General features: G+C 46.4%; 1 protein-coding gene across 1 annotated transcript in view; it reads right to left on the reverse strand.

The window, feature by feature from the left end:
- Window positions 1–25194, reverse strand: part of adgra1b (adhesion G protein-coupled receptor A1b) — a 122381-nt gene that overhangs the window by 59438 nt on the left and 37749 nt on the right. The window contains exons 10-12 of the mRNA XM_040178809.2: window positions 24732–24881; window positions 24045–24206; window positions 23482–23718 (exon numbers count right to left, since the gene is read on the reverse strand). Of these exons, the coding sequence (XP_040034743.1) occupies window positions 23482–23718; window positions 24045–24206; window positions 24732–24881 (549 nt within the window). The remainder of the gene's footprint in view (window positions 1–23481; window positions 23719–24044; window positions 24207–24731; window positions 24882–25194) is intronic.

The raw sequence follows: 25194 nt of genomic DNA on the forward strand, positions 1-25194 counted from the left end.
AGTTCACTTTAAAGAATGTCCACAGTGGATAACATTTAAATCAGAACTTTATTACAGAAAACAGCCCCCAGCTGCAGCCAGAAATCAGGCTGAAGATGGATAAGTTATTTGTCAGGTCAGAAAGATTTAGAATAGAAAAAATGTATTTTGACAGCAGGCGGAATGTTTTTCATTTTCTGTGTTGTAGTTCCAGAGGCACATTTCACATTACATAAGGTTTTCTGATTACCTGTTGTTTTGAATAATATTGATTAGTGCAGCTTTAAACCAGAGCCAGCACCTTCAAATGCAGAATGTGTCCAAACTAATGTGACTCCATGGTGCAATGATCAATGATAGCGGCTTCATTGGCCTATCAACTCTTTCATTTTGCTTTGGAGATTCTGGGTTTCTAAAGACTAGCGGTCCTTTGGTACTATTGCAGAGCATGACTGGTTTATTCAAAAACGTTCACAATATTGAAACAGGCCCCAAATCAAAGTGATGTGTATTAACATTTTTATACTAAGGGTGTAATATTAACAAAATGCATGTGGGTGAACAGGTCTTATGGAACCAGCTCAATGAGAGCATGGTGGTGATTCTGACCTGTCTCCCTCAAACAAGCTACTCCACAGCCTCCAGGGAGACTTGTATGAGAATGGATGCTTGACAGCGGCCAGTACTAGCCAGACTTTAGTTCCACTCCAGGGATGGACCTGCCTTTCCATGTCAGTGCAAATGTAATTTTCACTCAGCCAAAGCAACCCGGGTACCCGCTGGCCTCAGATCGCGGATTAAGGTGTGAGAGTTAGAGGCAACACGGAGACGACGCAAGAAAGTAAATTAGTGTGAGGCGATCTGAGGAAAGGCAGAATGCAGAGTGTAGAAGTCCTTTGATGAATGCACATTTACTGTTGTCCTCCATCCACACAATACATACTAAATGTAACACACAGCCAATAGTTTGCCTGACCAGTGGCCTATCCTGTCACCAAATACCCAATGGCCTATCCTGTCACCAAATACCCAATGGCCTATCCTGACACCAAATACGCAATGGCCTATCCTGGCACTATTTACCCAATGGCCTATCCTGACACTATATACCCAATAGCCTATCCTGACACTATATACCCAATAGCCTATCCTGACACTATATACCCAGTGGCCTATCCTGACACTATATACCCAATGGCCTATCCTGACACTATATACCCAGTGGCCTATCCTGACACTATATACCCAGTGGCCTATCCTAACACTATATACCCAATGGCCTATCCTGACACTATATACCCAATGGCCTATCCTGACACTATTTACCCAATAGCCTATCCTGACACTATATACCCAGTGGCCTATCCTAACACTATATACCCAATGGCCTATCCTAACACTATATACCCAATGGCCTATCCTGACACTATATACCCAATGGCCCATCCTGACACTAAATACCCAGTGGCCTATCCTGACACTATATACCCAATAGCCTATCCTGACACTAAATACCCAGTGGCCTATCCTGACACTATATACCCAATAGCCTATCCTGACACTAAATCCCCAATGGCCTATCCTGACGCTAAATACCAAGTGGCCTATCCTGACACTATATACCCAATTGCCTATCCTGGCACTAAATACGCGATGGCCTGTCCTGACACTCGGGTCGCCCTTCTATAGCATTGAGGTACAGATTTTCAAAGCACATTTAGTCTCATGTAATGTCTGTCCAACAATAAAATTAATTAGCTGTATTAGTGATTTGAATTGTCATCCATTGCTTCATCCAACCAAAAGAAGGCACACGGCAGTTGCTTAGTAAAAGTGCTATTTTTGCTCCAATACTTATGTGTATACCTATGTGCAGACGTGTGGTGATGAAAGGCCATGGCAGTAGATTATCAACTAACTATGGACAACGATGAACTGCCTATTGATTGTTATCATGCCCAAAAATTGATGATGGAAATACCTTAAATTTTGCTTCCTCTTATTGATATCAGAAATGAAAAAAAATTGAATAGAAAGAGAGCCTGGAGATACTTCATCCCAGCTTTTGTTTTAAAGCAATGCAATGTTACTGTTTTCAATAACATATTTCATATTGCTTGTTATAATAGATTTACTGTATCTCACAGTGAGTGGCTGTTTGACACATCCTTCTGCATCACATTGTTTGATAAATAATGTATGATATATCAAATTAAATTACATGATTGTAAGTGCATTGAAACACATCTCAAACAAAATAAATGAAATTACTTGTTGAGATTTTACAACGCGCCAAGGGAGCATTTGACAGGAGGCTTCCCCACCTCCTCTCCTCAGAAAAGCAGCAGATATTTAAAGGCTTTTCGATTGACGCGGCAGTAATTGCTGCAGTTCCCTATCTCCACAGTAGAACAACATTCCACCTTATCTCCATGACCTTCATCAGACAGCCCCCAATCCCAGAGCAGGGGTGGGAAGAGAGAGAGAGACAGGGAGGAGGAGAGAGATGTGCCCTGGATAACACATCACTGACTCCTCATGCGATCCCAAACCAAATCGACCTTTGTTGGCTCCCCGTGGGAACTCCAGCCTAGGTCTATATCCACAAGACTTCACCTCAACACACTCTGCCATCTATCTTTTTTCCTGGAGGCCACAATGTATCACATCTACCTTCTCATTAACAACTAAAGCTCCTCCCAGAGCTGCTTATCCGAGTTAAAGTACCCTCCCGGGGCAGCAGGATCCAGATACAGCCCAATGTGTGTAAACAGGCGCTGTCAATCAATGTTCCTGGAGGGGACGGGTTTCTTGTCAGTGTTGAAACGTGATTACAATGTTGTATCCATGTAGTGTCTTTTAGTGGGGGCATATTCACTACCCAGACGCTCCTGAGAAAGCTCCTACCGTGATCTGAATGTTCTGGATTAAAATGATTTAAAATTCACACGCAGGAGGCGTTCACAGGAGATGATGCTCCTCCAGCGTAACAGATTGTAGTTCTGCCTCAGCACCTCTGTTTCCTGTCTAACCCCCCAGCGCTAGTTCACATTACACGTTTTCAACTGGAAACAACAAGGGGCGGCTTTTATTGTGAAAGAGTCAGAACTAATGTATTTGTCAGTGTTGTTAACACCCCCCCAAATATTCATTTAAAATGCATCCCCAAAACAACAAGATTGTTTTTATTAGCCCATTCAATAATGAAAAGTTTCTGTAAGTAAACAGATTTCTCCACTTTAGACCATATCAGAAAAACAAATCAAACAGACAGAAACATTTATACATATTGAGGTGAGATGTGGTATTTTCAAGATGCGTCCAAGGTGCAGCATCCTTAATATGACCCCGCAAAAATAGCTTAATGCCTTTATTGACCCCCCCCCCAAAAAAAAAACCCCAAGGACAACCTCAGCGCTTCTTCACCTCCGCCCAGTGACGCTAACCGAAGTACTGCACTTGCAGTGGGAGGAGGGGAGCCTTGAAAATCCCATTCAAATAAGTACTGAATAAGGAAATCTATGAGAAGGCCCGAACTGAATACGAATGAGGGCATTAGGATAAATATAGAACAAGGATACTTTTTGGAGGACAGATTTTCAAAGCCGGGTAAACTGAACCTCTGCAAAAAGAACAAAAAAAGTTCCATGTCATGCTGAGTTCTGAGGCCTGGATTCCTCTGTATGTAGCACAGTTCATTCGCAGTGCTTTGTCACAATTAGCAGTGACCCTGCACAGCAGCAGCTCACCTGACACTGTGTGCCTCTCGGATGGATGTCTTTGTGTATGCTATTATGTTAATTGTCTATTTACCGGCGCGGTGCGGCAACAGATCGTAGTGTTTTTTTGCTTCTCCGCTACATTATTCATGAGCTCGAGGAGAAAGAGAGGCTCCATGTTTTGGCACTGGCTTGTTTTGTTTAGCGTCCCCCGTTACACGAGCCCTAACCCACTTGCCCCATTATACATTCTTTTTCGAAGCCCACACTCGCTCACAACCCAAATCACGCAACGTCAGGTGGATCCCGACTTTATCCTCACGCTCTGTTTACAGGAACACACATCGCTGATTAACGGAGATAATCAGATAACGGCTTCTAATGAATAAATTATGAGCGGCTGTATTGGGAGCCGCCAAGTTCTTCTCCCGGGAGGCGAATAAAAAGGATGGTTGTTAAAACTCTTCGTATTCAGTTGTCGTGATAGTATTCCTTAAAACAATGTGCCGAATGTGTAATTGTGTGAATTAGATCCAGTCTGAGTATATTCGTCTTCCAAACATTTTTTGCTTAATGGTGAATCTTATAATGCTGTCTCGCACCGACATGCAGTAAAGTGTATCCCTCTATAAAGAGAGGCTCGGCCATTTCAATCAGGTTCACTCAACTAAAAGAGGGGGTTGAGCAGACAATCAGTGCTCCAACAATTTCAAGATGCATCATCTGGAGCCAATGGACTTCTTGACTGTGGATCTGCATGCAGGGTGCTGCTGGAATGCACACATGTCGATCGGGAGAACTAGTGGCTGGTAAGGACGGGTGGGCAGGAGGGCAATACAGACTTTTATTGAAGCATTAAGTCCCCATTTCGTGGCTCTGCCGTCATTAGCTGCTAACATCGACGTTGCTCCGAGGGCTGTCCTGATGAAAATAGAGCGGGAAAAGCGCCGGTCGGCAGCGACAGTGTGTTCGATGCGCGCCATGATGGCGGTACTAAAATTGGCCCATCTGATTCCGTAATGGAAGGCGAACAGATCACTTAAGAGGAGCTTCCAAATCTCATCACGGGCGTGGAGAGGGGGGTCTGGAGAGAGCGCGAGCCCAACGCTTCGCCGCTGTATTAGGATGGAGCGCCAAGTGAGAGTCAGAGTAATGGACACGGGGACGGATAAGAGTCTTGATTTGAGTGGGCGGGTGCATGTTTGTTTGGGGATTGTGTGCTGGTGTAAAGCTCAGAGGATAAGTGCACGGTGAGTGACAAGGGACAGGCCGCATCACCATAAAATGTAATCTATTAAAGCTTTCCCCAGACAAGATCGCTACATCTAAATTCATCTCTCTCAGGCCCTCTCAGTAATGGACGTGACAGTACATGTCCTCAGGAATGAGGACATAAGAGATCTGTGTGTCACAACAGCCGCTTGCTCCGTAAAGACAAAGAGCGGCTTTGGACAAAGAGCACATAATGTATCCATGACAGTATCCATGACAATACATAACCATAACTCAGTATCAGAGGAGGACATCATACCCCCCCTTGCCCTATGTGAGACGTCCACCCGGTGCAGCCTCGGCAGGCTGGCAGGACGGCACGGTGGCGTGGTGGTTAGCACTGTCGCCTCACAGCAAGAAGGTCCTGGGTTCGACTCCGTCCAGAGTCTGCACCCGTGTCTGCGTGGGTTCTCTCCGGGTTCTCTGGCTTCCTCCCACAGTCCAAAGACATGCTCTGGGGATCAGGTTAATTGGGGACTTTAAATTGCCAGTAGGTGTGTGAATGAGAGTGTGAATGGTTGTATGTCTCTGTGTAGCCCTGCGATTGGCTGGCGACCAGTCCAAGATCTACCCTGTCTATCGCCCGAAGTTGGGGATGGACTCCAGCCCCCCCGCGACCCTGTGTGCAGGATAAGCGGTTTTACGATGGATGGAAGTCTTACATTCTGTCCCGCACAACAACCCACCCCTCTATCAGGAACAAATGGGCAGGTAGCATACAGTCCCCGGGAGAGTTGTGGGGGTCTGGTGCCTAGGACGTAAAATGGCACTTCTCCAGCAGCCGACACTTGAACTTGACATTGTCACGTAGTGAATCTTTGTTCAGGGGAGGGGTTTAGCCAACGGTCTGGTGTCTGGAATTTGACTCTGGTGAGTCAAATTCAACAGAGATGTAGACGGAAAAAACTAAAAACGTGAAGTAAACTAACAAAGTGACCATTTAAATTGTTGTTCTAAGTATGTTCTATCTATGTATGCCTGAAAGAGACCTTACACCTCATAGAAGTGCACCTCACATATTCACCCGGGTCTCATTGCATGTCCTACTAACCTGTTATCTGAGAGAGCGCCAGACACCTTTTTTTCTATTTCCCCTCCTAACCGTCTCCCCTCCCCATCGCCCTTTCAAAGCTTTGCTTTGGAACGACGCACCAATGGTTGCTCTCGGAGTCCCGGGGGACTGGCTGCTGCCTCGTGCTGTGGGCAGATCCTCGGACCACCGTGCTGCAGCCAGGAGAGAGCGTCTCTAACGGTTAGAGGCAGGGACGCACAGGCACAGAAAGACACGGGGTCCCTACGGGGACACGTCCCATATCTGTACTTTATCTCTCGGCCATGCACAATGACCCTCAGGATTTAAATGGAGATCGTTATTGGATGGACTTGTCCTGTAGTCTGTGTTCAGGTCCAGCGTTACGCAGGTTACTGTGAAAAAGGACTCAGCGGTGGACTATTGTTGTCCTCATGTGGCACAAACAACGTCATGGTTTAGATGATGGGAATAGCAACCAGAGCTTCCTCAAGGGACATTCTCTCTCTCTCTCTTTCTCTCTCCTTCATCCATGCTTTATTTATGACTACCTCTGTCTCTATCTATTGCCCCGTCTCTTCCTCTCAGTCCTCCACATTTACAATTACCATCACCTTTTCCTCTGCCTTGCGGCGCCTTTATTTCCCTCCCGCCCGACGGACTCTCCCTTCCCTCGGCCATCTGGCTCCTCTTCCCTCCACCTCTCTGTCACCGGCTTTTTGTCTAAGTAAGGGAAGGCTTTTAGTCCCTTATCAAACTCTCATGAATTATAAACGCCCGCTGTCCAGCGGACCCTGGACGGGAACGCGCCTCACTGACTACCTGCCTCGCCGTCGGAGCGGTGAGCAAAGCTGCGGCAATCCAGTGAGAAACACCTTGTTCTGCGGACTCGCTGGATGAATTATTGAAGGCGTTGTGACCTCCTATCTGCACCCCAAGGTGTGAGTGTGTGTGTGTGTGTGTGTGTGTGAAGAACTCCGATCATCCATCGGCTGGCAAAAGCACAACACGCCCCAAGTGCCGTCACAAGAGAAGCCTCTCTCGTGTATGTATGTGCAGAAGCCTTGTCAGCACTAAAAAGGAGCCTGCAGACTGTAAATGCTGCGTCCATTGCTTTGGCGTCTAATACTGACGCGGGGGGTTCACACTGGAGACGTTGAAGGCCTTGTGCGTTCCACCTTTTTTAAAATCCTTTATTTTGTCTGTGAGGGCTGCAGCTACTGTTGCAGACAACGTGTCATGTATTTGATTTTTTTTTAAAAGCTGAAAGCCTGAAAAGCTAATTCCACTATTTTAGTGTGAATACATGTTAATTTGACTACTTTAATGCCAACGCGAAAGCTAAAAAAGAACAGCATTTCCCAAACAGGATTCTAATCCTGCCAATGTGAAGGGAGCCGTCATCAGACAGCCGCAGAACAATATGGCCGGAGGCAGCGTGAATGCAAAGTGAGCCAGCTAACGAGATGAGCGGAGCTGCTGGCAAATACATACAGATGATCCGCCGTCTTAGGATCGGAGTCGGGCGCCGCGCACAGAAAGAGTTGAGAGCTCCAGTATGGATTAGCGGGGCTGGGAGTTGCTTATGCTCTTCAGGAGAACACGGGGCAGCGGCACACCGGATTACACAGCTGCGGAAAAGGTTACACACTGGAATGCGTGTGAGGGGGGAGACGGGGGGGGGGGGGCAGGGAGAAGGAGCTCCAGAGCAGCGCCGATGATTGGAGGACTCTACCTGTGCTCTGACACTGCAGCGGGACTTTTGCTTGGACAGATGAAGGCTCACTTTGTATGTGCAACGTTTCTCCACACGTGTCCCCGAGACACGCCGCGCATTCATTGTAATTTGGTAATTAGTGTGCGTCAGACTCTGGTTTTAATTAGCAGCGAGAAAGAAGTTAATCACAGTGTCCTGTTGCTCTACACTGCCTGTGATCTGGACTGTTACCAGGTGTTGTAGTACACACTGCGATGCAATTATGCTCTTAATGAACACGGATAATGCAGCAATATCAAACCCGATCTGGTCCAGATCCAGAATGAGTGTAATACGACAAAGTCCGGTCTTTGACCAGGGTCAGGGGCCCGATTAGTGAGACGTATGTGCATTTAGACACTGACCAATAGGATACTGGGGAATAGAATGCATGTATTTGTATTTCTCCTATGGTCACCATGCACATGAAAAGACTTTGCATGTGTATCAACGCCTGACACATCCTCTTCCTCCGTGCTGCTGAGCTCCATTGTTGTCGAAGAACTATTAAAAACACATCTGAGAGCCACACTGCTCCGCTGGGTGACATGATGCTTCATTACCATGAATACACAGATACCCAGTTCATTATCGAGTCAATCCCACATCCTGCTGCTGTAAATGGTCCCTGACAAATAGAGAGGAGTATTTACTCCCTGTACATCGGGTTAAAAACCACAGCTGGGCAGCTGTTTAGTTCGATAGTTCTTGCTTATTTATATTGTTCTAAGGAATAATGTAAAGATTGATGTGGATGTTTCTAGACTCACGGCCTGCATGCGTGTCTCGTTATCTATCCTTATACAACATTGACCTTCAAGCCCCTGAAACGAAGCTGAAAAATAAAACCACCTCTGGATATTGCCGGCGTGGTGGACGCTTTCTTTCCTTCGCCTCCGCTGTGTTGCTCGCTTAAACAGCCGTCGGGAACTTCAAAGGAAAGCAGTGGAAGACAGATCCAAACCTTCTAAAAAAGACAAAAGGAGTTTATCCATCAGCATTTTATCGTTTTTCTTTTGCCTTTCATGAAAACAAACATTTCGCGATAAGCACCAGATGCCCCGTCATTAATAATAATAACCTAAACCACAACGTTTCCACTGCGGTTCAGGCCGACTTTTAATGCAGATGTATCAGAGAACAGTTTCCTCGTCTCCCCCCTGCAGCTGCAGTCATATGCACCGAGCCCGTTAAAGCATTAACATTCCGGGATCAGTCTCCTGCTTGGTAATTACTGCGGCCCACTCCAGCTCCATATCTGCTGCAGCAGGTAGCTATCACACTCAGTCAGCATGCCGGCCATTTCAATTCAGTTATCACTGGAATCAGAGGGAATCTGGATTTGAATGCGTATGATTTTAGAGGAGAAACAAGACGTCACCTGCTGATACGGAGACGAGGGGCGCAAGCAGCAGGTTGAACGCGACATAGGCGGGAAATGTTCTACTGAATGGAGACGTGTTGTTGTGTTTTATTAGAGAAAACCAATCACAGAATTTAGAGGAGAAAGCCTGAAAACAGACAATGGGACGGAAGCGCTGTATTGAAGCACCGGGGGGGGGGGGGGGGGGCAAATGATCACTCCTGAGTCCAACTCAACGTGATTACGTGAGGTGATTAAGTTGTTTGTGTAGGAGCGTGCGCGAGAAGAAGGCGTAGTTTCCTGCTGTCATGACACAGAAAAATAATAAATGCAGGGTGGATGCAGCAGGCTCTCTGCATAATGTCTGCCGCCACGGCGCTGAGAGGACGGCGAGGCTTTTGGAAAGCCTATATTTAAGTATAATCGAAGTATTTCAAATAAAAGTGATACTACGATTCGGTCGTAATTCCAAAAATGCGGGTATTGCTCTGCATTAATGTATTCTGAAACTAAAGCGATAATTACAGTTGGTTTGCCCTGAAGTGAAGAAGCTTTTAGGTGTTTTGTTCATTTGGGATCATAATTAGACTCATTGCAGTGCATGTAAACAAGAGTCCGCAGGCTTGGAATGAGCTCATTAACTGGACGGAGTTTGGCTGAGTCGTCATCTCTCCAGATAGTGAATCAAAACAAATCGGATTCCAGCCCCCTGTAACTTTAATCTACGCACAACGGCTTGTGCACTGTAGTTGGTCTTCAGCTCATTTTCTGAAGTTTTGGCTGCCAACAATGAGCATCTGCTGACTGCTGCTGCTGGTTAATTTATTTTTCAATCCCCAAGAATTACATTCACATTCCTAAAAAATGGAATCTGTAAGACGGGAAATGTTAATATTCTTTCCCGCCCAAAACAACCCAACTTGAGGAACGTTCTCGGTGGGGCTTCCATCACTGTTGTGCTGCATTATCATTGCTACTGGACCCAGGACGGATATCAAATGTCAAGCAAACTCCCTGTTAGAGACTTGCTTTCCATTAACGATGCAGATGCAGCTCATGGCCCTTTAAAGCGACTTATTGTACGTTATAGAAAGCAGTCGCCTGTCAAAAGGTGACCGACGTGGATGTAGTGGCTGTGACGTCACAAATGGTTGACCGCGGTTTTGAAGACTGGGGCCGTCGCCATCTTGGATTTTAGCCATCGGCATTAGATTTAGATTAGCGACATGTCAATCATAAGGAAGCTATGCGCTGCTCTATGGTCAGTTTGGCTCTAAACGGGATCTGAATGGGAAAACTTGAAACTAACAATTGACGATCTTCACGTTCACTGAGATAAATCAAGTGAGAATTTTGCTCCTAATCTTTGATATAAGAGTCTCCCCCTGGTGGCCGTTAGGAAGAATGCAACTTTAAGGCCTATTCAGGCTGCACATTTTAAAACTGAATGTTGGGAACTGAGCGTGACCTGTCATACTTTGATGGATGAGTAGTATAACGATATAACATGCTCACTAGAAACAGTCAGGAATCCACAATGTAACGACAATGTAGAAGGAAAGATCCAGTCCAATCATTAGAATTGGCTTAGACTGCAACCCGACCGGTTTAGTACCCAAACCTAAATACAAACTGTAAATGAAATAAATCAAAATTGACAGAAGAGTTTATTTGAACCGCATGGTACTGGACAAATATTATGTGCGGCCAGCAAATAAAACGTATTATGGGGCTCCGGGTTACACTTAAGACCTTCCTTACAACGTGGGTTAAAGGCTGCATTTGCGTGTAGCTACTCGTCCTGAATGATACACGCACACACACACACACACACGTTTCGTCAAAAGTAAGCCGCTTATGCTGTTTCGGTGAATCCAAAATTATGGACTCTCCGTGGGAGGACTCTTAACTGCCATGCCAAATTTACAGCTTTGCACAGCGCAGTAACAGATACAGTAGGGGGGTGAAAATGAGCATTTCCACGCGAGGAACAACAATAATCAGAGGCAGAGAAAAGAGTAAGTGATATCTGACTATTGAGGCACAAGCACGTTGTTACTGTAATTATTACTCGTGAAGGCCGGTGCTCCTGCAGCAGATTCCCTCTGAGCAAACACTGCTGGTTCAGTAAAACCCCGATCTCGCCAATCCAAGCGTTCTAATTGAACAACTGGCAGAATCTCTGCAGTTCTCAGACGGTGTGACATGCAAACACTGCTGAGCAATTTTAAAAAGTATTCTTTCCCCCTCTTCTTTTTGTAGGTATTAGAGAAAAGCTGGTATGTGAGGGAGGAGGTCAGAGGAAAGAGTGAAATATATATATATATATATATATATATATATATATACGTAATATACAATATACGTTTTCCTCATTTTAGCACTTCCATGGGAACGAGTGAGAAGTAGAAGAGTCCACCATCAACCTCAGCAACGCAGGAAAAATTACGTAAAAATATTTAAAGCAAAACCTCACGCGCCAAAATGACCGTTGGGACATCAATTATTCATTCAACCTATGTTACATGGAGTGCTTGTAGAAAACCTTGCTGTAAGGTAACCGCGGTTGCGGCATCGTGCCGATCCCATATTGCATTAAATATGGAACATTTGCAGTGATTGGTTGCAAGAAAATACAAGCAGATAACCATTTATTTGTTTTTTTTCGAATCCAAGCACAAAACGCACCTATTGCAAGAATTTATTCCCAGTCCAAAAAAATGTAACACGTAACTTTCAGTCAAGTTAGTTGTGCAAAGTACATCTGACCGAATGCAAAGGTGTCCACATTCAACTTAACACGTGGTTTACAAAAAATGACAGTATCAACACTAGTCTTCAGTCACTGGCATCTCTTATTCTGTTTTATTGGTGATGTGTTCCTGTAAGATCCCAGCCTTAAAAGCAAGGAAGGAAGTAACTATAACAACTAGATGCAGGCTGTCACATCAACAGCTGTTCGACGTCAGTATGCAGGGGACGTCACATCAAGGCAACACGCTCAGGTATTCATTCCAGTTTTTATCTGATAATTACGTTTAAAAAAAGGCTTTTGGATGAAAACTGGAACTCAACTCAACCGCGGGCAAGTTGTTATTACAGCATCCAAATGCATTAATTTCCTCTAATTACCCCGTGTAGTGCGGGGATGTAGGGTGAGAGGATGAAAGCATTTCGCAGCAGACAGGGAGGGAGGGGGTTTGTGTGAAGCTGAGACGGGGAACAGAGGAGACGGATACAAAGGGCTCCCCGATGCTTCGTCCCACCTTTTGGGGGAGGAGACTTCAGGACACGGAGGGCAGAGGGGTAGAGAAGAAGGTGGGAGTCAATTGAGCCCTGATTTGTAGACCAGAAGCAAGAGGTGGAAGATAAAGAAACACAGGCCAAATTAACTGGCACATAGGAGGTAAAACTCAGCCAGTTGGCTCAGGAGTTGCTGCTTTAAACCACATGAAAAGATCCGGAAGAGGACGACTGAGAGGGGAAGAGAGACCAGGACGTGAGAGGAATGGGTGTGTTGGATGTATGTGCTTCACACAAAAAAATAAAATGATATATAAATATATATACATTATATTACTATATGCAATTATGGTGGCCGAGATTAATGCGATAAAATAGTTTAACGCAGTTAATGCAGCTTTGTTTGCGCCTGGTGCGCGTTGACCCCTGACCCTTGACACAAAACCGCTGCTGCAGTCAGTTAGATCGCAGAGAGCGAGACGGTGGTTGAAGATGGAGGAAGCAATTAATGAATTTCAAAATGGGAGATTACTTTACTTTTCCTAATCGATTGATAGCATTAATATATATTAAAGGCAAAATAGAGTAATATTGATAGACGCTAGAGACAGCATGTAGTGCATTAGTGTTGATCTTTAAAGTCTAAGTATAAAAACACTCTTGCTCCTTTATTTCTTGTTGAATGCAAAAAACATGCCATGAATGTCAGTATTTGATCAAATCCCCCCAAAAATGTCTCAGATATTAAATGGTGTCAAATTTTTCTCGAGTCATCCTGCAGTGTTCACAGAAATACTCCAATCAGAGTAAAAAGCCTTTTTGGTCAAGGAGCATAAAACATAGAGATAGAAAGGGATGTGTTTGGTTATGTAAGGCGGAAATATCGTTGGGTTGTGATGATGATGATGATGATGAAAAAGGGCCGCTCATCTGCGTGCGTGAGCCCAAAGATAGTGGCACCGAGCCGCTTGCAAAGTGTCCCTTTTCATCCCGCCCTTGACCTCCTGCTTTCAAAGTGATCGAGAAATTGAAAAACGCTGAGCCTGCCCACTTTTTAGTGGTCCAATCAAACGTGTGGGATGTGACTTAAATCCCTCTTATAACTGCACGCCGCTGAAATATTCCCGGATCACTGTGAAATACGTCGGAGCACGGAAGCATCTTTGTGTCTGAAGGACAACGTGACAGGAGATCACACAAGGGTGAGGAAAATGAAATCCTGGAGGGTTATTGGTGTCTAGATTGGAAAATTCCAATTCAGAAACACGCTTCTTTATTACTTGAGCCCGGGGGTCACGTAAGTGGCAATAAGAGGGCAGGGGATGATGAATGCCATCTGATTGTAGTAGAGCAGGAAGTCCAACTCACGACGAGGCCATGATGACCCGGTGTCATGTCAAACTGGAGGCACAGCTAACTGGCTTTGGAGATGAAATGTCACCATGACAAAGCCATTTAAACTGCTAGATTCGGGAAATGTAATATTGAGATCTATATTATTTATCCGGATGAAGTCTACTTCGCACATATGGGACGTTTCAGTCTTGGCTCAAATTCACAGTGAACCATATAAACAGCTGGCAGCGGACCAGTGCAACAGGCTTCCGATGCTGGCCGGTCTTCTGGTGCTGGCGTAATTTGTTATTTAGGGAGGAAAGATGTTGCTCATTCGCTCTCAGAGTTGCACTGGGACATGAACCATATTGCTGCTGTTGGCAGAAAAAAAGACGTCGTATCAAGCAAATCAACAGCCACTTTCCAGGAAAACCGCCTTGTTCAATCCGCCTAATGCGCCGTAAGAGTTTTATTAACCCATCGATGACCATGTGATCCCATAAGTGAGATTAAAACAACAAACACCAGAGGCCCTTATGAATAGAATCCTCTAAAAGTCAAATGTACACAGACCCTACGGCCCCACAGTATATTGTTGCTGAAACATTGTGGTAGCGATACAGCCGACACCATCCATCCCCATCATCGCCGGCGTTTTCAGAGGGCACCGTGAAGGCAACACGGCGCTCCTGCCTTCATTAGCGGTTTAATGAGCCACACGGGAGCAATCTTTTTACCCGTCAAACAGAGGCACAGCTGTCACAGCGGGACCAGGGACCCGGGCTCCTGGCTGCATTGTCTGCTTATCACCAGCCACCGTTCAGTCAAGTAGAGCGTGAATATCATGCGACTGACGGGTCAGCTTCAGCTCCGGGCTTTTTGTGGGGAGTAATCCAGAGATGGTGCGCTGGCAGGTGGCAGAGGCGGCTTCTAGGAGGTTTGGTCCTACACTAAAATGTAACACCAAAAGCACGGCAGTATATCTTGGTTCCTTGACCATTCTAACAATGTTAATAGTATTAACGTGGTGGTGATTTAAGCAAATCAGTTATGGTTACGGTGTGTCCACCGCCCTGCATTCTTTTGAATGGGACTAAACAAAACACATTTGGCCTTTTGTCTACCATCTAAGCGCCCGTGCAAGCCTTGTGACCTGTGAACAGAGCCGACTCTGGTCGGGGAATCTCAGAACCTACATTTCTCCCCACTGACAGTTTTCCAAACCGTATTAGAAGCTATTTTTAGGACGACCTCGCTGCTCGTTGGAGAGGATGCAGGTTTGAAGTGAGGCTACATGCAAAGGGAATCTTTACCATCCTCTCTTTGACGCGATTACGGAAGACTCCATCAGATGCAGATGCAATGTATAATTGAAAATGACCTATTTATCAAAGGCTTATTCATCCTGAAGCGTTTTTTTGGTTTTCTACAGTCAGCCGTCAGGGACGGAGCTGGATGACAATGCGGAGCTGCTTGCGTGATAATACCGTGGCACAAAGCGCAAAGAAGGAGAACTTTGCTAAATGTATGGAAGCACAAACAGTCAGTGATGAGCCAATGTCTCCTCATCAGAGCGGTGCAGGAGGAACATGTACCGCAGTAAAAGCCTGCTCATCACAGCCAACAGAGGTTTGGTAAGTGCTGCGTGACTCAACCAAATGGTTTGATGAAATAAATGAAGGAATCAGGCGGAAAGGAAAGATATGGATGCTCATTGGCTTCTGATGAAAAATAAAAATAGGAAGTCTGAAGTTACCTCCCTGGGTAGATTTCTCAGAAAAGTTGGGCTGGGACACATGATTGAGGTGGGGACGACTCGTCCGGTGCGCGTTCATTAAAGTAAAGGAGCGACTCCTCTGCTCATCCACGAACCTCCAAAACTCCTGAGGCCTGCTGGTCTACAGCTACTGAAAGGACAATTTCTCTTTCTCAATCTCGCCCCCCTGCTTAGTTTCTCCATCTCGCTAGCTATTTCCTGGACACACCTGTCAGCCCGCAGTCCTTCATTTGGCACATTTTCCAGTGAATCATTCTTTTTTCCTACTTCAGCTCTCTTTTTGTCTGCTGGCCCTGCTCACCCTCCTCCTTCTCTTCCTCCCCCTCCTCGTCCTTCTGCGCCTCTCAACTGCATTCCTCTCTTGTGAGGTGTTTAGGATTCAAGGCCTCTCGCACCTGCATCACAGGCCTGTTTGTTTCAGCGAGCTGCAAAGGGAAGAGAAAGTGATTCCTCAGGGACGGAGTGATATTCCGCTATGCCTTCTAGCTGTGGAGCGTAATGCATCTTCACGGATCGGCCCACTTCAACACTTGATATTCACATCTTTGCATGTGAACGCGAGCGCCGCGCGATGCCGGCATGCATACATGCATATTTTCGCATTGAAAGGCGTGCTCGTGCGCTTCCCGGATTCCACCTCTCACCTGCACAATGCACCCACTCGTCATTATGAAGCATAACATCACGTAATGAAAACCGTAACAGCCCTTGAACATCGACGCCCGTTGCCATTTCCTTCTGACGCCTCACTGCGGTCCAACATCCATGCTATTAACCTCTGGTCGTCTGCATGTCAGATGCGGAGGGAGGATTTGCTCCACCTGTGGCCCCTCCACATGGAGACGCAGGGTCAACGAGCTAATGGATGCTCCTTGCACCGTTCGCGGTGGAGTTAAGTACTCTAAATCCTCCGAAGCTTATTAGAGGGGCGGTACACAACGCATCCCTAACATATTCCAATTAGAGGCTATGCGTTTACTGTATCGGGACCAACTGGGTCATGTTTGGTTGTCTTAGCAGCCGGCAGCTCTGTTCTGCTGCAACAGCTTCCCCTGATATAGAGTTTTAACCTGGAGGGAGGCTGACGCGCACACACACACGCACACACACACACACACACACACACACACATCCTCACAGCCACATATAGCCCCTTTAAAATTACCAAAGAAACCAAACAGACACACGCACCCGGCTCTGCGTTGGCGTGTAACTAAAAAGCAGCAGAGCTCCGTTGAGCAGAGAGCGGCTATCTGAGGAGAGAAGAGGCCGCTGAACGCTCCGCCAGTTCAGCCTAAAGGCTTCCACTAATTACCTGTCAATGACAAGGAAGGGGGAGATCTAAAGTGGTAAATATTGTCCTCAACTGTCATCCCCAATGAACCATACACTCTGCTATTCACTTCAAGGACTTGGGAACGGGAAGAGACGCCACATGTTTGTGTAATTCAGCCGTAATTGGTTTCGAATCTGATCCAAACAGAGTGACGCTGTGGCATTAAGCCGAGTGATACCGGTTGAAAGGTCAGTAATCAGGCACGATGCTGAAAAGATGGAGGGGACAACTAACTGAAAAGTCACCCTGAGACAACTGAAGGCTCATGAGATACATTTTCCATTCTCTTTGTAATAAAACAACAACCTGCAAGGTCTTATATTTGATAATTGCCATGGATGATGTGAAGGTTTCCAATCCTCTGGTCCAATACTCCAAATAGTACCATACTCTGCCGTCTGGTAGTCCAGACAAACGAAACCGAGAGCCATGTGCAGACCAAGACTACAGTGTTTCAGGGACAAAACAGAGACGAGGCCAAGACGTAAAAGGTTTGAAGACAAGTCAAGACCCGGGTGCGTCGGGACAGAGAAAAACATAAGACTTACAATAAAGTGCTGAACATGCAAACCATAGAGCTTCTTCCAAATTGATTTCAAAGATCCACTTTTGTATAAAAATATCCACAGAAAAAAACATTACCGTTCCTTCTACTTGGGTACCGTGAGGTCATGTCTCTCGTTCGATCTACATACCATGAAATATAGTTCATCTACCTCAAAACCGATGCTAAAGAATATTTTGAACTCCCGATTCCAGTGGGTATTCACCTCGTTAGATAACATCCCCTAAAGCTCAAGCACACATGAAAGCTTATTTTTATTTTATCCATGACAAACATTTGATCTTAAATTCCCGCAGAAAGTGTTCATATTTTCGCAGCTCAAAGTCAGTTTTCTACTATGTGTGAAGTCACAGAAGGCATTCGGTTTGTGTTGGGGACTTTTTTGGGAACGTTCAATAAGGAAAGCATTTGCTGTGTCAGATTTTATCCCAATTAGGTTCAAGCAGACCTTTGAAACAGTGAGTGCAAACTATGACTCTGCGATCAAATGCAACAGAGTAACGCTCAGGAAACGCTCAGGAAAATGTGTGCTCGTTTACATTCGTGCAATGTTGTGCTATTAATATATGGCTGAGACACTACGCGCCGCAATTTGAAAATAAATATCTACCTGGAGTCTGCGAAACAAAAGATGGTTTATTAGAGTTCGTGAAATGTGCAAATGTCGAGCATGACCCCACAAAGTTCACTACATCCAGTTAAGAAGAAAGAAAAATGGAACAATATTTAAATACAATCGTTCAAATTCCGGCAGGATTTCAACATTGACACTTGCCTTATTCAGATAAATGCACAGCCGCCAGATAAAATAATGAAGAAAAAGTAAAAACTTGAGGCATATTTGTTTCGCAGTGTGCGCGTAAACGCATGGCGAGGTAACAAGGCGCACCGAGTCGCGTGTCATGCATCCCACAAGGATCACACCTTTTCAGTTGAGTGAACACAAAATCATTGCGCGTTGCAGATGACGCGATGTGCAATATGCAGAATTACATTTACTGGAAGAAATCAAAGATGACATCGCATCTCCGACTCAGCGCTCACCTTCCATTCCAGCAGTTGTTCGACTCCTCGCTACATTACAATTATTGGCATTAGGATCATTTCAAACTGTCACAGCATCAGCAGTGGGAACATCGCAGTCTGCAGCACAAGTACACAGCACAAGTACTTCACAGCGTCAATACACACATTTCCCCCCACTAATGCCCAAATAACATCAACTTTGTTGTCACTCCATTTTTGTTTTGGCTGTTTTGATCCATTCAAGCGTGCGTTTAAGTCTCCTTTTCTTTGGTTTATATTCACCCGTCATACAGACACACAGGATATTGTGGTTCTTGGCACGTCGCACGACTTGGCTCTTGGAATGACAAACTTCCAAACGGAAATATGTGAAGAACCTAGCGATCAATTCCAATGAAATCTGCTACAGATGTTCATCTTCAACAATCAATCCTCATGCCTTTGGTGATTTACAGGCCGTGTACAGCGTGTAGTTACACCAATGGGTCTAATTGATTTAAGCACACCTCTTGTGATCCCTTCATTTTTTTTCTCGCGACTCATTCGCTCCTCAACATACTGTATTGTTTCAAACTGTATTTGTCATTGAAGCATGAACGCCAACCAGTATTGGATCTTCTTCTGTCACACAAGTCAACATCTGAGCTGCACCTCGAGTGAAGAGCTCAGCACAACTGTTCCTCCAACATTTGGTTTTTTCTTACATTTCTGTTTCTTCTTCTGTGGTATTTTGGTGTTAGTTTGATTGCTTACAGAAAACGACAAAGAGACACTTGAAGGCAGAAGTGGAGAGATGACACTTCGGGCCAGACTGAACTTGTGTCATCTCACCACCTGGATTGCTCATGATCATTATGGATTCCATAAAGACCTCTGAAGGAAAAAGCGTGCACGTGCACACACACACACACACACACACACACACACACACACACACACACACACACACACACACACACACACACACAGATTGTATCACGTACTTTCTAACGATTGTATCATTTCTAAACTTTGGAAGAAAGCCCTCTCTTTCTTTTGACCTTCCTCTGCAACAGTTTGAAAAATGTTTCTGGGGGAAAAAAAACAAAAAAAAAACAGAAGTCAACCGGGAGAAAAATAGTTTTACAATAGAGTGCATTGAGTGAGCCGCAAGGCTGCGTTTAATCACGTCACTCTTTGGCAAGGTGTTGGCGCAGCAGGGCCATATGCCGTGTGTCTTAGTCCAGTTGGACCCGAGCGGCTCTAAACGGTGCTCAGCTTGTGCCAGAGTGAGATGGGGAGCAGATCACTCAGTCATTCAGCCAGTCACACGGGGACGGAGGGAACAGCCTGTAAAAGGACCCCAGTTTATGGGAAGCAGGCAGTTTTTTTAGGAGCCGGCCCATTAATCACTTTTAAAGCCCCTCTGAAAAAGTTCTAGTTAATGACAGAACACTTGAGTTCTATGAGGACGTGTTTATCATTCAGTTCACTTACATTTCATTTACTGTACGTACCATTCAAATACTAATTATAATCTGACACTTGGTCAACGTGGTAGAATCCATTTCTGTTCAAACAGTCATCAAGTCGTTATGTGGAACCTATTAAGATTAAAATCGTCATAATTAACAGAAGAATTCTTGAGTTATGGCCAATAACAGTGTTTTGTGAGGCCAAAGTGACCTTTGATCACCAGTGCAAAGAAACACTTTTATTGGGTTGAGAGGACGGAGACGAGGTCACATCCAAAGAGACATTTCCCTCAAGGTCTTGCTGAGATGTCGCGTCGGTGAAAACGGTCAGACAACCTAAAAACATGTCGCCCTTCCTCATACCTGTGGGCAGTGTTGAGGCATACATTCTGTGATCATGCGATGACATCAGACCACGGTTCCTTTGCCTCAATCCTCCGTTTCTGCCTGTCTGTATCTTTGTATCTGTATCTCTCTTTTTGTGGATAACAAGCCGTGGTGCTGAGCGGCTGTTTCAGCCTTCACTGCGTGCTGTTAAACGGAGTGTGAGACAGACTGACTGATGAGTCACACGGGAACGTGTGTGTGTGTGTGTGTGTGTGTGTGTGCATAGCATGTGCATTCATTCCTGCGCTCCTGAACGTCATGTCTGATGAAACCAAAGGGTTTGAGTTTGCACTGAACATGGTTGAGGGGGGGACAGAGCCCCCAGCAGGTCTTGGTTCTCAGTAAAGAATAGCTGCTGGCTTCACTTTAATCTTTGACATTATACCTCCTGCCATAACATCTACAGCTCTGCTTCATTTTGCTTCAATTGGATGCAACTCTCCTTCATCCTCCAACTCAACACCGGCTCAGGCAGCTTGATGCGAGGACCACAATCATGAGCTTTGTCTCGGCCAAACGATGTGCAGGGGGGGCACTACTGTAAGGCATCAGAAACAACTCATTAACAAGATATCTATTCCAGCAGAAAGAGACACACTTTGGAGTGTTAGCTGTGAACTGCTCAAGCTAAACTATAGTGCAGTCGATAAGCTGGAGCCAACAGTTGAAAAAGAGCGGTGACTTATTATTTGTTTATTCAAAGTTCATTAATATTGAATGTGTTGCATGTCTATGCCGCACCAATTGCCCCTGCGCGTCCATGGGACCCCAGCTATCTTACATTTTTATGCAATTAAAATTGAATATTCATTTAATTTCAGTATGTTGCACCCACACATGTATAGTAAAAAAGAGGAAACCATAGTTCTTGTCTGCATGCAGCTGAATAAATGTTCCATCAGGAAGATCTTCATGCTTTGCTCAGCCACGTTCTCTGTGAGTCCATCACCTCGTTGTAAAAACTGTGACCAAAAACGGCTGCTTTTTGTTTTTTCGAACCGTCCTCCGCCCGTCCACCTAAAGGCTCTTGGAATGACAACCCAGTCAACAACCCAGTGAGTGTTTGTGGAATCCTGCTCCAGATGACTTTGATGCAGATCTTTATCTGGGCTGTATATCACTCCTTAGCCACCAGCTGCCTCCTGAGTCCTCACATATTCCTCTAACCTCCCCTGTTACACACACAAGTGCAATCATAGCATGTCTCTTTCGGCTTTCCAAGTTCACAAACCAACACATTCTGTACACTGAGTATCACATTAGAAGTAAATTAGAGTTCCTGGGGGAGTGTTTTTCTGTTTAGCGACAGTTTTCACACCATCTCAGCAACACAAGTGTCCTTTGATTGAGACGGAGCATCTGCTAAAGTATTCGGCCTGAGAGACTTTCCCACATGCCGTGTGAATGGTAGCGTGAGAGAGAGAGAGAGAGAGAGAGAGAGAGAGAGAGAGCGAGAGATGGGGTGGCTTGTGGTACCTTAAACAAACTAGAGCCCTTTTACAGGCTGTTGGAGTCACTTTCATGTCCCTTAACAATAAAGTGCTTCACCCCACAACTGTTGCAGAGGGGCAGGAGCTGTGGAAAGGGGGCAGCTTGTAGGTGTGAGAGTGTGACTCGCCCTGGGACGGTGTTCATTCTGCGTGCCAAATGAGCTGGAAATAGTATTACACTTCTTCCCCTCACGGTTCCCATCAACACTGATGTTCATTTAATAACGCGCATTAAGAGTCAAACAGAGCATTAAGCACAGCATGCTTAAGGGTGTGGGTCCCCTGTGATGGACAGGTTGCCACCAAGGCGTTGGCCAGTCCCCTCGTCTCTCTACTGTTTGTAAAAAAGCAAGATGGACAAAACAAAGAGCTTCAAAACCGTAAATCACCACCAACGAGGGGGAGGGGGGGGGGGGTCTCTTGCATCACGATGAGCAAACATGAATCTTTGCCACACTGCTTTAGGACATTGGTTCTCGCCTGAGATTAGCCACTGATTAGAAGTGTTGGAGAGCAGCACAGGTCAAAGCCTCCTCTCACATTTACACTTTACAAAAAGACAAATCCCATTCTGCTCGAGGCTTATGCCCAACAGCTCAACTTCAGTTAGAGAAACCTGTCGGAGCTCTGGAATGACACCAAGGACGGAAGCGCTCGCCAAATCATGGTTAACAGACCCGACCCGTACCGACCCGTACCGACCCGTACCGTACCGTACCATACCGCTCGGTGGAAACGTGCCACAAGAGAAATGTGTTCTCCACATTTGACTCGCAATTCCACAAAGTTAACAAGACGGTATTCAGGGCAAACTTCCCGCATTCAGAAATGCAGCAGTTTTCCTCCCTGTGAGAATGACTCACAGAAATGCATATATACATAAAGACATACATATACATGCACACACTCCAAACAAAGTGCCGCAATTGCTAACAGAACTGCAGAGACTCGACACGTGTCTCGACAGAGGAGAAGAAGATGAGAGGAAATGAAATGAGCGCTGAGACTCAAAGACGAAGCGCTCAGCAATGCACTCTCTCTCCCCCTGATGCACGCTCTGATGGATTCATCAGCAGAATAGCTGGAGGGGGGCAAACCTTTCAGATGTTGCAGCGCTATGCCACTTCAGTGCCAGGGGAGTCGACTGCAGGTGCCGAGTCCCCCCCCGCCCCTCCCCCCCGTCTGTCGCGGTTTGTCTTTTGGAACGGCCACCGATGGATTTAAAATGACACGGACCCAAGGCCATCTTATTCATCCCGGAGGACGGGGGGGACGAGGGAGGGGGGGCACCTCTGTTGACACCCAAATGGCCGTTGTGTTTGCAGGCCCTGGCCCCGCTGCAACCCCCGCCTCTCACCAGCTGATCGACGGCGTACCAACGGACCCAAACAAGGTGTCACCTTGCAGCGACAAATGGGCGACAGCAAACTCCCGGGCGGCCGGTAATCCTTCCCGCGTACTTCAACTGTGTGGGGCTGGAGGATTCATTTCCTCGTGCCCACGAGCTGCTGTATAAGCCGCCCTGCCTTAACTCATATTTTATTTCTCCTTCTGCCCTTCTTCTCTCACTGCCGCATTTGAACAGAGAGCGGCCTTCCACAAGAACATACCCGCTGGGAGGGAGACATAGAGAACGCGGTTTCCTGACCTCGGGCTGGATTTGGTGGATTTTTCGCCAACAGAGGCCGGAAAAAGAGCAGAGCAGCATATTTGAGAAGGTTTCACACCATTTATTAGCCGGAGCCCTACCTTGCTGAGCTGGCTGGCGGGTGAGCCGCTGCTGTTGACAGTGTGGCATTTGAAGATGAGCAACGATTCGTCCGGGGCACGGCGCTCTCGTCTCGTGTCCTTGTCGGCGCGGGAGCCGCTGTCAGCGGGGGGCGAGGTGGCGGGCGAGGGGGAAGGCCGCTGAAGAGCCGTGCAGGACAGGCCGAGGAAGTCGGACGGCCGGATCAGAAAGGCCTCGAGAGCGATGTTCGCAGACACCTGGGTGGGGAGGGTTGAGAATCCCGAGAATAAGGAGTCGGGCGCCGCTGAAGAGATTTCTATATCCGTCATTAGGCAGATACTTTTATCCCAAGAGATAGCAGAGAGAGCCAAAATAAGACGGGGAGCAAGAGGAAACAAAGGAAGCAATTTATCTTCCCCTCGCCTTATTCGAGTTATCTGCTAAAGCCATATTAACTTCTCATTATTCCAGGCTGCGAAGAAAAAAGGGTAAGGCGATGGGACATTTAGTCAGATAATCAACCTTCGCCCTGACTGAGTGTGGCCATGAGTCTGTATGTGTGTGTGTGTGTCCCGCCATGTACCTTGGAAATGACCTGATTGTCTCCACTCAGCGCCAGGTCTGCGATGCGCTCCACGCACTGCACGATGCGAGTGCACGCTCTGGCCTCGTTCTGCGCCATCCACAGGATGTGCTCCTCCACCTGCATCATGTTGCTGGCTACGTCGGACACGTAGTCCCCCAGCTGTGGAGACGAGGCGTGTGAAATACACCGGGACAACCGCACAACCGCTACCGTATGAAACCCTCCCCCCCGCGCGCGCACACAAGAGGAGGCAGACTCATCATGCACATCAATCACATCCTCAACAACAGGCACATTTATAATCTGCAGTCAGAATTGGGAGGGAGACAAATGGTGGCTTCATTCATTATGGGGAGATTTAATTTAGATTAACAGCGCCAATGGGGCCTAATCGCTTCCCTGGGACGGCAGTTTGCTATTTACTTACTGTACTTCTCATTGTTGCTGTTCAACTGTTCTTTATTGGATGAATGAGGGTGGTCTCATCCATATTGTCTCGGGGAATAATAAAACTTGAAGCATCTCGTCATAATGTCTCCTCCCCACTGACCAACGAGGAGTAATTGGACGAGTCTGAGCGAACATGGATTCTTTTCCCTGACTGAGCTAGGCAGCCCCCCCCCCTGCCCCCCCTCTGCACAACCTGACCATGCGCGGTTCCTCCTCGCGTGCGCCCACACTCACGTCTCTACGTTTCTCCACCAGCCTGGTCAGCCTCTCCACCAGGTGCGTGACGAAGATGACGTCCATGACGTCGGTGAAGTGCGCCGCCCTGCTGGTGAAGGCCACCAACTGCTGGCCCAGAGGCTGAGCGTTGGTGGCGTTCACTGGGATCTGGAATACGCAGGCAAGCGGTCAGCAGCAGTTCAGAGGGGGAGCCAGCGTTTCCCCCATATTTATTGTTAACTTCGCACCATCATCAACATCCTGTGACTCACACACACACACATTCAGTGGCAGGGGAGATAATGTTATCTGTGTGAGCGCTGCAGAAATGGTTGCTAACCAGCTGCTGGTCACATGGTAGCCGAGGACACAAATTTGGCATTGTGTGCTTTGATTCATTTGCCATTAACTAATAAAGCAGTCGTCACGTAGTTGGAATGAAAGGCCACTCCTGTTGTTTTTTACTCAACACACTGTTAAA

The sequence above is a fragment of the Gasterosteus aculeatus genome, chromosome 6, assembly GCF_964276395.1.
Source record: "Gasterosteus aculeatus chromosome 6, fGasAcu3.hap1.1, whole genome shotgun sequence".
Lineage (NCBI taxonomy): Eukaryota > Metazoa > Chordata > Actinopteri > Perciformes > Gasterosteidae > Gasterosteus > Gasterosteus aculeatus.